At 35.6% G+C, this 17,473-nt stretch overlaps 2 protein-coding genes across 2 annotated transcripts; one reads left to right on the plus strand and one right to left on the minus strand.

The window, feature by feature from the left end:
- Nucleotides 1–982: 982 nt before the first annotated feature.
- On the minus strand, nucleotides 983–6,823 carry LOC119797062 (glutathione S-transferase Mu 4-like). Its single transcript, XM_038305960.1, has 8 exons — nucleotides 6,665–6,823; nucleotides 4,005–4,080; nucleotides 3,852–3,916; nucleotides 3,661–3,742; nucleotides 3,460–3,557; nucleotides 3,283–3,378; nucleotides 1,543–1,653; nucleotides 983–1,340 (listed from the first exon to the last, which is right to left on the minus strand). Exons 1-8 carry the CDS (start codon nucleotides 6,698–6,700, stop codon nucleotides 1,245–1,247), a joined length of 660 nt encoding a protein of 219 aa, XP_038161888.1. The 5' UTR covers nucleotides 6,701–6,823; the 3' UTR covers nucleotides 983–1,244.
- Nucleotides 6,824–13,007: 6,184 nt separating this feature from the next.
- On the plus strand, nucleotides 13,008–15,883 carry emp3b (epithelial membrane protein 3b). Its single transcript, XM_038305913.1, has 5 exons — nucleotides 13,008–13,144; nucleotides 14,655–14,742; nucleotides 14,829–14,931; nucleotides 15,015–15,155; nucleotides 15,414–15,883. The coding sequence occupies exons 2-5, from the start codon at nucleotides 14,665–14,667 to the stop codon at nucleotides 15,587–15,589; spliced, it is 498 nt and encodes a 165-aa protein (XP_038161841.1). The 5' UTR covers nucleotides 13,008–13,144; nucleotides 14,655–14,664; the 3' UTR covers nucleotides 15,590–15,883.
- The last annotated feature ends 1,590 nt before the right edge of the window (nucleotides 15,884–17,473 follow it).

The following is a 17,473-nucleotide window of genomic DNA, read 5'->3' on the forward strand; positions in this document are numbered from 1 at the left end:
TTACAAAATGATAACAAATGATGCACAGGTCTCAATTTAAACTACATTAACTAATATACACTTACAAACATTTTCAACATTTTGAGATTTATGTAATATTATTACAAAAATTCCCATTTACTTTGTTTATTTCGATAATTTTCCACACAAACCTGTTAAATAAACCTTATTTTTTTATTTGATATAGCTTATTTATTTAATTGTCAAGTTTTTCTATTTAGAATTAAGAAAGTATACTTATTCAAAATGAATACTAATTAGCGTATTAATTTCAAAAACCAAAAGTTTATTCGTTTGAATTGCATAATAATCAGGTTACCTTTATGCAATTCAAACACCACACTTTATGTAATTGAAATACTCAATATATAAACCTGATTATTATGTATTTCAAATAAATAAGCTTTATTATATAGATGAATATGAATCATTGAAGGTTTATTTAACTGGTTTGTGTTGAAAGGAAATAAGAAAGTAAATGGGAATTTGTTTTGTAATAAATTTAAATATTTAACTTTGAGTAAAATATAGCAAAACATATTAACAACGGAGATCAAATGGAGGGATGGCATTGTGCGCTTCACATGATCTGAGGCTATGGCTGCTGAATGTAAGAAATGACTGGTGAACGCATGCATGTATCGTACATGCAATACCCGTATATGCAAACAAACTTATATCTCCCCAGAATATCGGTATGTATCTCTAGTTTGTTCTGATTTTGTATAGCATATGAATAGCAGTAATCAGTGTGGATGTAATCCATTTTCATTTTATGTGTTAATCACAGCTAAGCTTTGTTTTCAGCCAATCAGCACCTTTAAATATATTCAGTCATCCATCTACATGTATAAATATTTTCAAAGAATTGGGACATACTCTTGCATTAAAAAGTGATTGTGTGTTTCTGTAAAGAATGATTGTCAATGTGAATCATTGTAAAAAAAAGTTTGACGTTTAAAGAATGAAATCAGACTGTAGAGGGATTTGGTTTATTCTGTCAATAATAAAACATGAGTTACAAAACTGACAAGTGCTTTGACTGAAATTAAAGTTTTCATTTGCACATCTTCATACACAGCTGCATAAAGGGATTTTTTTCCAATGACACTATTAATAAACTAACTTTGGACTCTGATATTTCTGACATACACCCTTCATGAACTGCAAAAAAGGATTTAACATTTCGCCAATTAGTTGTACTAATTGAAAGCACTTTGCATTTCTAAGTGTGCGTTTCGTCCTCATTCCTTCTTGTTTCCCCATTTGGCCATCTTGTTGTTGACAGGAGTCTTGATGAATCTGTTGGACTTCATGTAAGCAGCAATTTTCTCCAGAGCCTATGACAATAAGATGAATGATAAGCTGAGGGGGACAGGAAGGGGTTCCTGGTGCTGCTAAAGTATTTAGTCATATCAGGGCAATCACACTGGGCCACTAAGCAGTCCTATTGATGATGGAAATCTACTTAAATCATGGTGATTATTTTACTTAAAAAGAGTGGAAAGTTCTTTACTTAACAGACATCAGGAGGGATCTCACCTCAAAACGATCCATAAGATCTTTAAGGTTCTTGAAGCCATCCAAGCATGAAGGATGAAACATCCTGTGTTGATCCAGCAGCTCATACATGATGAAGTCCACAAAGGTGATCTATTACAAGTGGGAGTTATTATTAACAAACACCTTTTTCTTTCTTTTGAAGCACCTCTAAAATCAAAATCAGGAATTTTTTAGAAATATACAAAAATTCAATTCCTAATGAGTATACCATCTTGTTCATTTACTAAACTCTGGTATTCCGCTTAAATGCCAGATCAGCAAATGTAAAATGACCATAACTGAATATATTATTATATTATTATATAATATATATATATATTATTAGTACCTTTCTATGTAAAAATATAATAGCTTTCCCAGATATCAATTCTCAGACCTCTTTATCTTTTAACTTGTTTTTAACAAAAGATTTAACCAATAATTAGTTGAGTTTCCATGTGAGAACTGTAAGAATGAGACGCTGTAAAGAAATAAAGGAGAACATTTTCAAACAGAGACATAAGGAAAGAGGGGCAGATCGAACAAAATGAGAATCTCTTAAAGGAAGGAGGGAATGGCAAGAGAAGAAGGAAAGGAGGAACATAGAGGAGGCTAGTAGCAGGGCATGAGGAAAAAAATCAAAGCATTAAAAAAAAACAGAGAAAAGAGGCAGAGAGAAGGGAGTGGATGAGCAAGAAAGGGAGGAAATAAGGGAGAAGGGAATGTGATGTTTAGACAGTAAAAAAGGATGAAACTCTGAAAATACAGTTTTCCATGCTCCTATTTTATTTTTCCTATATCCAGCCTTTCATTAAATCATTGTAGCTGCAGAAGCAACCCATTATAGAGCCACAGGAAAAGGTTTCAGTGTCACTCTTTACTCTTCTATAGTAAATCTAGAAAGATTAGATGATTAGATTAGGTAGAAATTTTTTTTTTAAAAGGCTTCTGCAGAAAATAATGTCTAAAATTAACATTAATTGCATTTTCTCCCCCCTTTTAAATCCTCAACCTGTGCCTACTTCATAAATAATCACAATTATAGAAGTGTTCATTTTTCTTCCGAAATTATGTATATTATCCAGAAATAAACAACCATTCATGAAGGTATATATATATATATATATATATATATATATATATATATATATATATATATATATATATATATATATATATATATATATATATATATATATATATATATATATACAGATTTCAGTGCAGAATGAAATGAGGGAAAGTAAAATTAAAAGTACTCCATTCCTCTGTATACGTAAATCTATACCGCCCCCTGCTGGTGGTGTATAAGATGTGAAATGAAGCCCAAAGGAAATAAACCAGGTGTAGCTTTGTCATTTCACAGGCTGTTTTGATGCTGAATTCCTCAAAAATGAGATTATGGCTCAGTTATTATAACCACATTTTTTCAATATATTTAAATCAATAATATAACTAAACAATCCGCAATGGTGCTGAGATGAAGGGTAGCTATAAAACATCAATCAGCAAAAGATTCCAGAAGTAGTATATTATTTGTGGATCATAATTGAGTTTATTATTCAACTTTCAATATAAACTAACTCTTTTTTTTTTTTTTTACAAATAAAGGACCCATAAATAAGCTCATAACATTTTTATATTAAATTAATTATATCGTGACCTGCCAGATTTATTGGAGTTACAGCTGCTGAGAGTGCACTTTAAAACAATGACTAATCACATCATGAGTTGTCCTACCTTATCACCAGCAAACCACTTCCTGTCTCCTAGAAAGTCAGAGAACTTCTTCAGTGTACCTGGCAGCGACTTCAGGTACTCTGGCTTTTTGTTGTCCTGATTTTAGGGACAGTATTTCACATTAGAGCACACTCATTTGAAATGTGCAAACTTTTTTTTTGTAAGTCATCTACGTACAAAGTCAGTGTAGCACATAATCACAAAGCCGTTTCTCAAGTCCATGGCCTGGCTTTCCAGCACATCCACTCTGACCTTTTCATCCCCCGTCTCTCCACCTGTTATCATCCCAGTTAACAAACAGAACAATTGATGCTACAGAAGCATTTAAATCAGGGGGGAAAAAGTGATGGTTTATAGATCACAGATCACATTACTCACACAGATTGTGCTTACGAGCGATGTATCTCATAATGGCGTTGCTCTGCGTTATCTTCCGGCCTCCATCTACCAGGTAGGGAAGCTGTGGTGCAGTTTAAGCACAAAACTAACATCAACTAAGCCCAAATATATGACCTAATATATGATCAGACTGGGCCAGTAAGCAGTCCTGACATAAAAATATGTCTTACGTTGGGGAAGTCAATTCCAAGTTTTTCCTTTTCACCAAACCAGCAGCTTTTGTCATAGTTTGGGGCTATAAGAGAGAAATGAGGCTGACTGTGGGACTGATTAAAGGTACTGTATTCACTTTTGTGTATCTTTTAGATGAAAAAGTTAATCACCTTCACCACAGACGTAAAACTTGTCCTCATACTTGGTGCCGGTGTACTCCAGAAGGAGGCGAATGGGCTGGGCAAGCTGCAACAATTCAGAAAGGTTTTTTTTCATTGTCAGGCTTTGATACATATAGTGATATAAGTACATTTGCTTATATTTATTGATATTTATTACAAAAACAGATTACAAAAAAAAAAAAAAACCTGCTCATACATGTCTTTCTATGTTATTATTGCATTATCTCACCAATATTCTTTGTTAAACACTTTTTTTAAATGAAAACCCTACATCAGCAGAATGCATTGGCAAAGGAAAAACATCTACAATTACCAAAGATGAAAATAAATTTACAACTTCCAAAGTTTACACAAATGTAAATGGACAGTGGGTAACACGTGGCATTTTTTATTAGCAAAAAGAAAGTGTTTCTTTCTTCATTATATATCTAGTTAAAGTCTAATAACATCAAATCAAAAATAAAAGTTGTCTCACAGCTTAGGGTTAGTAGTTTACATATACGTAGGGATTTCAGAGGGATTTTGAAGTTTTTTTTTCCAAGCTATTAAGCTACAGTTATCAGCTGATGTTATTCTTCACATGTCATTCCAGCTAATGGGCATAAGCTTCTTTTTGGTCTGTTTTTAGAGAAAAATTTCCACGTATTTTAGCTGATTTTATAAAGGGTTTGTAGTAGTTCTTGGTTCTTGATTGATAGGGAGGCACCAGTGTGCCATATGTACTTAATTTAATGAATTTATACAGTTAAATCTTACGCACTGTCCCTTTAAGGGAAAAAGCCTTACTTGTTCAGTGATTTAAAAGGTACTCATTTTTCATGGAAGGTCATTTCCGCATTATTTTAACTTTTGTTGAAATTAGGATTAGCTTTAAAGATAGCAAAAAATAAATTAGTCCTTATATAAACAATCAAGGGATCGTTGTTTGAGTTGTAGCCTTTGATCAACACATATTCTGCAAATAGGTGTTTAGCTGATGACAAATTGCAGAGAGGAGTGGTGGTTCTTTGGACCCTTAGAACTCGACTTGGGGCTCTTACTGCTGATAAGAAGCTCACAGAGCTAACTAACAGTGGTGGTCAACACAGGTTTGGTGGAATCAACTTCATTAGCTTGGCCTAAAAGCAATAGAACATAATTGGTTAATATTTGCTGAGGTTTTTTTTTTTTAATGAGCAATCTAATCTTAAATACACAAAAAGTAAAGTAAAACTGCTCTGTGTGAGGCGTATGGCTGCTCTGGGCTGGTGCCTTGTCTCTGGGAGCCTGGGACTGCAGCAGCTTCCTCTGCCTTCCTGTTCTTAGGTGATGTAGAAGGTGGACTCTTTTCTATCCTTGCCACACTTACAAGCATTTACCACACGGTTACAAACTTGCATTTACTCCAACCATTAAATATTTCAGAACATACATTAACCATTTCAAATACATCCAGAAGATTGAAGGTTGTGAAAAAATACACCATTACATTATTGTAGTCTGCCTAATATAATATAATGCTGTACTGAATCTGGATTTAATTAAGTTATTCAATCAGTTAGGAGACTACCTTAAGATATCCTTCTGTTACCACCTGTTCTGTATGGTATGCATGAAAAGCCATGATTGGACATAAGATAAAATTAATAAAAATGGAGCAGGAAGGCAGTAGCTGCATTATTCTCTGCACAAAACACTTACCATCAGATTTACCGGTACATTCTGCTTGAGCAAAATTGCCCTCTAGTAGGCGCTCTGTTACTTAAAGGTATAGTGGAGGATTTTCATTAATATTTAAAAAGACCTGCCCTCTCCGCTTAAAAAATAAAAAAATAAAAAATGCACATGCATAACCCTGTACCCTGAGAGGGAACAACTATAAAGTGCATGTGAGAGCATGCCGGAGCCCCTTTCTCCTTGTGCATGCTCTGTATTAAAGTGTGTGGTTGCATTGCTAATATAAGCTTACTTTCCAAAAGAAGATTTGCAATTTTTCCACTATGTCACCCGTAAGTAAAAATGTACGTAAAACATATGACCAGAATGATTGACAATAAGGAGGACAACTTATTAAGGTGATCCACCTTAACCAAAACAACATCCACTCCTATACCTTTAAGCGTGGTATTTCTTAACTCCTCTGTACATACAAAAGAATCACTGGCCCACACCATGTCTTAGATCTAGATAGTGGAACCAGTATGTTGAGGTTAAAGTTCAATGTACAGTGCCTTAAAATTTGGCTGCTTTAACTTGAACCCGGCGTTTGAACTGGGCTAACTTTTTAATGCTATTTGGGTTGTTTTAAGCTGCACATAAATCAATTGCACCTGCTTAATTATAATGACACACATTTGAATTCATGGGCATTTCCTACCCATTCAGCAGATCATTACAACACAAGGACCAGCCAGATCACACCCTCCTTTAATTCAAATGTATTAACATCTGTGATAAAGGACTAAATGATGGCAGGAGGGATAACGTTTAGTTCCAAGCTAATTCCTGAAACAAACCCTTGAAAACACAATGAGGTGTGCAGCTCAGCCTGGATGACGAGGCTGAAATATGAGCAGTTTAGAAAGGCTGAAGGTTGTGCTCAGTGTCCACAGAATGGAAATAAGATATATTACAGTTTGTGAAACAATTACAACATTTTCTCAACTTACCCCACGGATATCCCAGTAAGCGAGAACCATTGCCATTTTGATTCACGTTTCAGGAGCTTAAACACGTTGGAGGGCGGAAGAGAGGAGCTATTAAAGCCCTTGTATTGTGCAGAGAGACGTTGAGGAGTGAACTTTCACAGACTAAGGAGTGGTGAAGGAGGAGTGTAGGTAGATGGGTGGAGCCATACATTGTAGTTAACCTTCGGAAATGGATTAAGAAATAGGGAGAGGTTGAACCTTCTCCTTAAACCCACCTCTACTATATTTATTGTCTTGGGAGATTTATCTGTCTATAAACTGTCGTTTATCCTGGTCTCATTCTCAATGGCATTATTAGTGGAACTATCCAAACAACTTCTACAAAACAATCTGTCATGGACCATTTGTGCTTTTGAATTTGCTTAAATGAGCCGGTGACTCTCAGCATAGGGGTGTAGGGAGGGGCTGTTTGTCCAAAGCAACACCTTGGTTTTGATTATTGGACTCCCAAACAAAAGAGCCTTAGCCTCATTAGTCTTGCTGCTATTGGATAGGGTTGACTCTCCTAACTCTTTAGTGCACTAGAACTTAATCACTTAGCAGGTTAGATACCTGTGTGTCTGTGGCTCCCTCTGCACCTCTGTGAAAGAAATATTCTCACTGAGTGAAGCTTTTCAAGAAGATGATAAAATGCAAGACATGAAACTAAGTAGGTCAAACCAAACTAAACCAAAAATACAAAAGGTACCAAAACAGCAGTTGCTGAAAATAAGGGCACAGGTGTTTGAAAGATAAATTAAAATAGCAATGAAATTAAATAAACAGCAAAAAAGGTTATAAAAACTAGAGAATATAGGGCATATCATATTTTCTTCTATACATTGGTACAGCTGTACCAGGGTGTGGTTACCACTCAAACCAGTCTGACCTGATGGACTAAACTTCAGTACAGCTCGTCGAATCACTCTTCTTCTCTTCTAAGGCTATAATGTTATCATAAAACATTAAATGCAAAATTAAACAAATCATTATGTAGTTATATTAAGTAAAATGTGATAAAATATTTAATAATTAAAAACATTTTTTGAAGACTTTTTTGTTAGCTAAACAAATGCTTTAAGGTAGTGGCCTGCTTTGTCCAAACCATGTATATAAAACCATTTCTATTAAGAAACTAAGAAAAACAAAGAAAACAACACTCCACAGTTTTTCTAGGCAACTTATGTTAAGGTATATGTTCAGTTTCAGTCTAATGCTTGTGATTATTGTTATACTTGGATTGTAAAAGTTAATCTGAATAAATAAAGGTCTCAAAATGGTTGCACACTGCACCTGTACCTTAAACTATTCCGGCTCCACTTTCTTATTTCCTCCTTCTCTTCCATCTTCTGCTCCCCTTCCTTCCCCTTGTCCACCTCCACACCCATATTAATGTCATCGTCCTTTCCCTCTGCATCAACTCTATGACAAAAACTGTTACTTGTCTTATCACCAACTAAAAACAGGATTTTTGTTTATTACAATTCTTTTGAAACTGATTGTGTTAAAACAATAATATAATATGAACAAATTTGGAGGAACAGATAAATTGTAATATTCATATTTTTCTTACACTGGTAAAGCTAAACATATATTTAAAAATATACATTGAACTTTGAACTTTTTGTTTTTTCTTAGCCTTGCCTGACTCTAATCACATTGTCCTTTCAGATCTGTGGTAGCTTTTTTTAAATTGCTTCTCTCCTTGTTACAATTTGATTATAGCTATGGCCATAAGGCAAAGAAAGCTGTGGCCAAAATATCTAACTTAATAAATAGAGGATTCTAAGGCCTATACACACATTTCTCTGTAGATTTTAGTTTAGCTTTTAACATGGACCAATCTTGCTTAGCTTGTCATAAAACCAATTTCTTCACGTGTCAATAGCTTACTATTAAATAGTTCAGGGAGATGCTTACATTACAAACAATATGAATTGTCACGATATGTATGAATTCACAAGCCTCAATCAGAAATATTTCAGACCGATGAAATGCAGTGACATGTGTGACCAGCAGCGGAAGGCTGAAGCAAGCAAACTTGGCTGCACCCGTTTTAGCCGTAATACCCTCTAGTTCTTTTTTGAATAATGTGCAAAATGAGAACATTTTTTGCCTTTGTGGATGTTAACATGGTTGTGCGTTGCCCCCGACCGGATTTTGCAAGAGTTTGATATATCAGTTAGCTAATTATGAAACAAATCAAGCTACTACTGCTGCTTTGATTGGGAAGCAGGGACCCAACCAGCTTAAAGAATTGTACTGAATATTCCTCCCTTTTGCGAGCACTTTCTACATGAGGCTTTCCTGAATGATATGTGTAGTTCAATTTGAATTCTACATGGTGTCCGTCTGGTTTATGCCAAGTTAGGCAGACAGATTTTTTATTAACAAAGGCAACCATTTCTATTAATAAATTACTGCATAGGAATAGTTTCCTACTTATTTTATAATGGTGTCCAATAATCCATCTTCTGCCACTGATCCATCTGGCTCATGAGAGGCTCACCCGCATCTCCAATAAGCTAACAGCAAGAGGCTGGGTACACCATGGACAGGTCACCAGTCAATCAGTGGTGGCAACACAGGGCAACACATAGACACACCTAAGGCCAACAGAAGCTAGTTAACCTAATAGTCCTGTTTTTACACTGTGGGAGGAAGCCAGAGAACCCGCAGAAGGAACCCATACATGCATAGAAGGAACATGCAACCCCATGCAGAAAGACCCTGTTTAATTGCAGTTTAATTATTTCTGTTATTAAATGTTTACATTAGGGCAAAGGCTATTGTAAACTTACATATGTATGCAGAATGCCAGTCCCTGTATCTCTTCTTGTTTGTCCCAATATCACTTTTAGAAGGAAAAACCTTTTACAGACCAAAAGTCTTTTGATTAAATATAAACTTAAACAACATATTGTAATGCAATTCGGAGTTCCCTGGCTGGGTGTTAAAAGTTTTTAAAAGTGCTAAAACATTTCTGGAAACACAACATTTTTCTCAAGACCTTAAACACAAATCCAAAAAATACAAGGTCCAAACCAAAGAATGTGTTAATTTCATACAGAAAGTAAGAAAGAACACCTCAGAGTGTTCATTAGACATCACAGAATATAATCCAGACACAACAATCAGTGCATGGAGCTAGCAAAATATTGCTGTTGCAAATTTAAGAAAAATAAAAAATTTGCTGAGATTCATTCACTAACAGTTTGTCATTGTGTATGGTCTTGCCGGAGGACATCATTCTCATTGCAGGCCCATTCCCCCTCTTGCCAAGCAATGGGGAAATAATCCTTTGGTTTGCCAAAGTGTTTTTTTTTTTTAAGTAGAGAACAATAAATCGTTCAGTTTGGTATATAGACAATCTCCTAATTTACATATTTTATAAAACACCTAAACTGACCGTTTGTTGTTTTTCTTCTTTCTTTTTTCTGGGTTAATGAGAGCAGTGGGCTTTATGCTGCCCTTCAAGGCTTTAAACCTGGGTGTGTATGGAGACAAAGCCATTCTAAAGCACATATAAGTCATTTATTTTTGAATATGTTCATGGTGGGGAATCCTGCTTCACAGCAGTAGGTTGAGCTAAACGTACTAAAAATGTGCAGGGTCATCTTTGAGCATTTCACTTTTCTGTCACCAGTTCACAGCAGTTCTTCAAGCAGTCCACACTTTCTCTGCTCTCTTTTTCTCATCGTGTTCTCTATCTTTCCCATCGCCCGGCTTACCACACGTTTGCCTGCTGTGTCTGAAAGTAGCTAATAGCAGCAGCCCTGATTGACACAGCTCATTGGCTAACTTGTATCACGTGTAGCCTGGCACTGAACACTTCGGAGGGCTTTACCGTACAAACAGGAGAAGCAGCGCAAGTGAAATTAGACACTGCCGTCGGACAACATGCAGTAATTTATAAATGTCTTAAATCAGGTTGGGTCCAGATTAGCCAGTAGATTGGTCCGGATCCGAACCACGGTCCGCTAATCCGTGACCTCTGCTTTACAAGAATGAACACTTATATAATCATAGGCCTGTTCCATAGCCTGCAGTAAGTTTTCCCTATTATAGGTCTGTCAGTCATAGATCGTCAGCTGCCATGCAGAAAAGACATCCCATTGGATTCAGGAAGGTGCTCTTCCCTTGATGAATCAATAGCTGTTGGTGAACCATTCCTATATAAGGGCAGCATGGTGAATACCGACATTGTCTCAAACTATGGCAATCATTATATTACGTAGACCACCAAAAAAGCCAGAAGATGTTTAATTTTATAAGGCCCCAAGTATGCATCCCGGGCGAAAACTCCCTTGTTAATTATGGCTACACTAAGGGTGACATTAGTACCATGCTGGTCAGTCTTCCACAATGACAGGTTCCTGCCTCTCTGCCTCCTTTTCACCACCTTAAACTTCACCTCCTGCCTTATCTATGAAGGGGTATTAATGGGGCCTTTCTATGGAATCTAGTTAAAAAATTCTCTGTAAAGAAAGCAGACCTTCAAATAGACTTGCATACAATACAAAATGTTTTAGGGTACTGTAATACAGCATTGGCAAATACCAGCCTTCAGAAACAGTCGGCCTATGAGCAAATCATTAATAATAATAATAAGTATGTGTACATTGCACTCACTTGCATCTACTGATGTGTTAGATCTTTTTCACTTGCAGAGTTGCAGTCAAAGGGTAATCTGTGTTTTTGTTTTATATGAAGTCTGTTGTGTTGAAGAACAATCAGTTAGTTGACAGAGTTGTACTTGTCTTTAGTTACTCTTTGCTGGACCTTTTGGAGTCTGGGAGCATTTTAAAGAACCATTTTAACAATTAGAGTTTTTTGTATTGGAAGTAAATGGCAGTCTTTCCTCTCTCAATTAGTTGTCTTGTGGTTCTACAAAGTGGGAAATTTTCTTACAGCTGTACACAGGCAGTAAAAATGGGATTGTAACTAACATTACAGTATATCCAACAATATGTCAGTTAACAGTTTTCTTTTTCTGAGGGTCCTTACTAGGGCTGCAACTAATGATTATTTTGAAAATCGATTAATCTGTCGATTATTTTTTCTATTAATCGATTAATAATCATATAGCCATATGTTCCTTAAAGAAAACTTTTTTTTTTTACATAATTAAACCAGGTGGAACTAAAACTTTTCCACTTGTGGAGTGCTGGATAGAACATATCGATAGATAAAAAAGTTTTTTGTATCTTCAGTGCAAAATGTTGATATTTTTTTTGACAATGTTCATATAATTACTGCTGTAAGTGGTTTGCTCTGTCAGCTGAAGGCCTACTTTAGTGTCTCTAATCTATTTAATGATTAATCAATTATTAAAGTAGTTGACAATTATTCAAATAATCAATTAATCACGATTAATCTGATTAATTGTTTCAGCCATAATGCTAGTCAAGGATAATCTACTTAGATTAGGTTTGACTTTTTGTCCTGCTTCTCTAATTGTTAGCCCCAAGAAAAGGATAAGATGTTAAATATTTGCCTGGATTTCATTAGTGATGATTGCTCTCTGCCTTTCTCGTCAATCATCTCTCATATGTACTCCTCTGCCTCTCAGTATGGTTCTGTCCATTGTAGCTGTCCACACATGTGCCACCTGTGCTACAGACCTGGCTTTTGACCCACCCAGTTGGTCAGAACATCATTAAATGCAAGTGTGTTTAATTCTAAGTGATGTTTTGTACTTGGTTTTACATTTTGCTGTGTTTATAATTTTGCAATGCAAATAAATCACAGTGTGAAATGTATTTAGTGACTGAGAATTTGTTTAAAATGTTGCAAATTTCAGCAGATGTTTTTTGCAGATTGTTTTTAAGTACTGGAAACGTATTTGAGGTTTGGCCAAAAGAGTATATAATTAAGAAGTTCAGGAAAGGGAGAATTTGATATGCATTTTTTAATGTGTTTATCTTCTCTCACAAAGCAGTACTATTGTGGATGTAGTCAGAGGGGCGTCTTTTCATCTTCTGTCTGAATCCAGAAGAGATCAAATGTCCCATGAGTTGTTAGTAAGTCTGGAGGGTCAAATACTCTAAAATGTGCTAAATACCACAGCTGTACATTAAATACAAATGAATGGTTGATGAATCATGAAACGCTCACTATATAGGAGGGCACTTTCTAGAGGGCTGTTTACGGACGGAAAATATTTTCATGTGGTTTGGTGTACCTCCGCTGCTAATGGGTGGGTCTCAGTTGAGACTTTTTTGGATGGTGATGCACTGACCGACGCCAGGGCAGAGCATAAGGGAGCTCTGTTCACCATGGAGGAAATGGGCGTACTCCTTGGAAACTTTGGAGTGGAGAGTCTGCATAAAGTAAATAAATAAAGGGGGTGTGGCAAAGCTGGAAAAGATTGTGGACCACCAAAACAGACACGTTTACTAAGAACTGGAGCTGCTCTCAGGCTGCTAAGATCTGATTGAAGAGAACAAAGAAATATCCAGGGTAGGAAGACATTTTCATCTACATCTCTTTACAATCCTACTTTATAACCTGACTAAGCTTAAAGAATAAATACAACTGCTGTTTTTGTCTTTTAAAGTCAAGTCTTCCTTATTTCAGACTTTAACTATTACCTATATTTCAAATACTATATATATTTAGCCTCTTCCAACCTGATAAAAGGTTTACTGTACTATCTAGTTCTAATACATGTATATTTTTATATTGCATGCAAATAAAGGATAATTTTTTAATGATTTTCTTACCTGTCCCTTTTATGTGATTGATGTGATCTAACATAATAACATAATTTGAGAGTAATTGTCTCCACCGCCCACACAAACAGGCCGCTCCTACAGATAAGGATCTTTACAAACAATTTCATCCTGTCCTTATTCTACTGTTTGTCTCCTGTTTCCCTTTTGTCTCACCGTCTGTCTCTTCATTGTATTCATGAATTAAAAATAACCATCACTGCAGTTATTGTAGTCCAAATACTGCTATCCACTAATGGGTCCAATTTAAAACATTGCATTAAATTGTTTGTTTTGTTTATTTTTAATCCCCAAGTTTCAAGCATTAGCTTGGGAAAATCTGTTAGTCCAGTCACAATTTGTTTATGGACATATGTCACACTTCTTACATCTTTTGAAAGAAGACTACGTTTACCAGATTCAATATGAAATAAATTTTTCAAATGATTTTTTCCAGTACTCCTGTTACTTCCGGAAAAATAAATGATCTAATTCAAACTTGACACACCCAGGTCTGATCGCCATTTATTTAATTAAAACACAACGAGAGCTATTACCCACAAATGGAGGAAATGTGGTACAGTGCTGAATCCCCCCTGGAGTGGCTATCGAACCAAAATGGTTCATGGGAGTTCTCAACCAATCACGACTCAACAACAAAACAATAGCAAACATGGGGAGAGATTCGAAGCCTAAAACATTGCTCACAAAAAAAATCCGTTGAATGAAATAAAAGCAAAACATCTGGGTGAATCTTCAGACACTTGCCAGAATAGTCCTATCAGAAAAATATTTAACAGTTTTGAGGGTTTACATATCTACATGTCATGTCAAGGAAAAAATGGGGTTAACAATGGAGCTGCTTTTCTTCTTTAGGATTCTGTTCCCCTAAATGCAATTGATGGAACCATTCATTTTTCTCTTTTAAGGAGAGTCTGGTGTGACTTTAAGCCTAACGACTTATAGGTTATGCAGCAGAACAGGAAAACCCCACAGATGAGTCTAAATGAAATGATATAAAAAAATAAATTGTGGGTCAAAGTAATATTCTGCCTGAACCTGAATAGCAGTTGTTTGCATAAAGGTGGCATCCTAACATTTGTATCTAACACATAAATAAAATCATAGGAAACCTAAAAATGGGGAAATATATATATATATTGTTTTACATCTTATTACCATCTCACTGTAATTTTATGATAATTCAAGTTTCTTTTTTCTACAAAACTTAAAACTTGATTTTGCTTTCTTTTCCACAGGGCTTTAAAAATGGCCTACTTACTCATTTTTGTCACCATGCTGCATCTCATCACGCTGGCCATGCTGTTTATTGCAACCATGGAAAAGGTAAAACTTATACTTTACTTTAGGGGTATTGTTTTTCGTTAGAGGCATCTCTTAACAATGTTTATTGCTTTCATTTATTTTAAAAGTCTTGGTGGGTGTGGAATCCCACAGAAAGTTCAGACCTTTGGTACAACTGTAGGCTTGACAACTCTACAGGAACCTGGCTATGTGCAACCACCAAAGAAACAGGTTAGCCTTTATAGATTGGATTTGTCCGATTTCCAAAAATAAGGACGTAAACTAATTGAAATAAATTTGTTTTATTTTATCAGAGTGGCTTCAGGCTGTACAGGTCCTCATGATTCTCTCAGTGGTCTTCTCCTCAGTCTCCTTTTTGGTGTTCTTGGGCCAGCTGTTCACTATGTCAAAGGGCGGACTGTTCTACTTCACAGGACTGTGTCAGGTCTTTGCAGGTATTTATTCATAAGAAACAGACACCTCAAAGGGAAAAAAAAACCTTTAAAACATCCTCCAATTCTGGATACAACTTAGTAAAAATTATGACAAATATAGATTTTTGAACAATTCCTTGGTTCATTTAATAATAACAGGGTCTCAGAGAACAACTTCAAAATTGTGCTCAGTTTATGTACTTTTTTTGTTCTAAGTAACCTCCTGTGTAAGCTGTTGCTCAACAGTTGTTTTGTCTTTGTGCATTTGTGTTTTTAAAGGTCTGACTGCTTTTTCTGCTGCACTAATCTACACTCTGCACAATAAGGAAATCCTCCCAGACTCAAAAAGCCCGACATCAGGAGACTTTGGCTATTGCTATATCTTGGCCTGGGTGTGCGTCCCTTTGTTGTTGTGTAGCGGAGTAATGTATATCCACCTGCGTAAGAAGGAATGACCAGACAAAGAAGATCGGCATTGGCAGCTTTAAGGTTTATGGAACTCAGTTCAGATTTTTGGAGACGCAGCTTTTGAAAAAGCAAAATGACATAAGGGCTCTCTCTTTATCTAATGTTTTAATTGTATCTGTATATATCAAAGCAGAACATATATATGAACCAGCTATTCTGCTCTGAGTTCTCGACTTGTACGACATCTGCTTTAATAGAACATTTTTGTAACCTTTTCCCTCAAACTTTTTATGTAAAATGCCTTTTTGCTAAATCTTCAAATAAATATCACAAAAAGGAAAGACTAAAACTCTTATTTTCAATACAAAAATCCACAGGATGTTAAGGCAGTAAAAAATTGTCCAAAGTTAAAATCTAGAGAAGTGAAGGAAATGGGTGCATCTTTGGGTCACCAGGTCTCCATAACAACCATTAGATGATATCTACAATCCAAACAGTTGTTCGGATGTTGTGTCCGAAAATATAAAGAAGCCTTTTTTTCTGGGACCATAACCAGAATTGTGTACTTTACTAAAATGAGAATAAGGCTGAGCTTCTTAGCAACACACACTCCATGTTGGTTTAATTTAACACATTAGGTGGTTTTCAGTCCTGGAGCCACAGCAAGATGAAAAGACAGAGCAAGGATAGATGTCTGTCCTGGGGGTGGGATCTCAGTGTCATCCAGGTTTTAGACCTGATTTCCATCAAATAATATACAATTAATACTAATTATTATAAAAATAAATCAAGAATAACCACAGTTATCAGATCTGTAGATATTACTAAATACTTTGTTCTGTAAAATGGACTCTCCTGCAGTACCTCCACGACCCACTAGGGGTCACGACTCCCACATTGTAGACCTCTGCAGGATAAATATAGTAGTGTAAAACCTTTATTTTCCTCCTTAGAGATTTCTTCTCTTTATTTTTTCTGCAACTCTTACTATGTTTCAGATCATCATTCTTAAGTATAATTTCCGACAAAAAAAGTTCAATTTATAACTGAAAAACTGTATAAAGTCAACCTGGACCTGTGTGAGAATATGTGTTTTTTCCAAAGGTATGTCAGTAAAGTTTTTTGACAAGCAAAAGATTGTTTATTTGTGGTCTGTCGTGGTTTTTGACCCTCTTATGAAAACTTGTTTTTTCTGTTCTATTTCTTATTGTTAAATCACAATTCATCAAGCAAACCACTACAAAAGCAATAAAATCCTGCAACATTTAAAATGTGCAGCATTTTTTGTGACCTCCTGGTGTTCTCTACTGGCAGGTCTCCCACTCCTAGGAAGGTCAACCACTGCTTAATGTTTTCTCCATTAGTGGACAATGGCTTTTGGTCTGTTTTGTTAAATGGCTTCCTGCAATTCCTGCCATTTGTCTTGCGAAAAGCAGGATTAAGAGCGGGGACGGTTGTTACAGTTTTTACCTTCATCTTTTTTTCTCCAAAACAACATATTTTAAAGATTTCATTTCAATGTTTAAACAAAGCTAAAACTCTCAGCTAACAAAACATATAAGTTACTGTCCTGTATCTCCTTCAGTTCAAAAGTGGTTGATCGCAAATCACTAACTTTCCACTTATGAAAACTAACCCCAATGCAGGGTTGTTCTTATGGTATCTTAATGGAAGGTGGGAAGAAACCAAAACATTTTAAGAGTTGGATAGGGAAATTCACAAATTTAATTGATCAGTGTAACACTTTCCTGAATCAGGGAACCATAAGTTATCAAAAAATAAAACAAAAACGGTTTCATTTAAATCTCAAGTGTATGTCTTTTAGTAAAATGTCAATTAAACAAAAATCAGAATTCAAAACGACTCTTCGCATTTATTTGCAAAGTTTAAGAGCATAATAATTTAATTTGCAACCAGAATTCCAAATGTAT

The sequence above is a fragment of the Cyprinodon tularosa genome, unplaced genomic scaffold (assembly GCF_016077235.1).
Source record: "Cyprinodon tularosa strain WSP-4 unplaced genomic scaffold, ASM1607723v1 ctg57, whole genome shotgun sequence".
In the NCBI taxonomy this organism is placed as follows: Eukaryota; Metazoa; Chordata; class Actinopteri; order Cyprinodontiformes; family Cyprinodontidae; genus Cyprinodon; species Cyprinodon tularosa.

What these genes read in the sequence shown, in the direction of transcription:
- emp3b (XM_038305913.1), top strand. Translation starts at nt 14,665, where the DNA reads ATGGCCTACTTACTCATTTTTGTCACCATGCTGCATCTCATCACGCTG. An exon ending in TTATTGCAACCATGGAAAAG is followed by an intron (nt 14,743 to 14,828) that starts GTAAAACTTATA and finishes TTATTTTAAAAG; the next exon opens with TCTTGGTGGGTGTGGAATCC. An exon ending in ACTGTGTCAGGTCTTTGCAG is followed by an intron (nt 15,156 to 15,413) that starts GTATTTATTCAT and finishes GTGTTTTTAAAG; the next exon opens with GTCTGACTGCTTTTTCTGCT.
- LOC119797062 (XM_038305960.1), bottom strand. Translation starts at nt 6,700, where the DNA reads ATGGCAATGGTTCTCGCTTACTGGGATATCCGTGGG. An exon ending in TTGGAATTGACTTCCCCAAC is followed by an intron (nt 3,743 to 3,851) that starts GTAAGACATATT and finishes ACTGCACCACAG; the next exon opens with CTTCCCTACCTGGTAGATGG. An exon ending in AGTGGTTTGCTGGTGATAAG is followed by an intron (nt 1,654 to 3,282) that starts GTAGGACAACTC and finishes CACTTGTAATAG; the next exon opens with ATCACCTTTGTGGACTTCAT.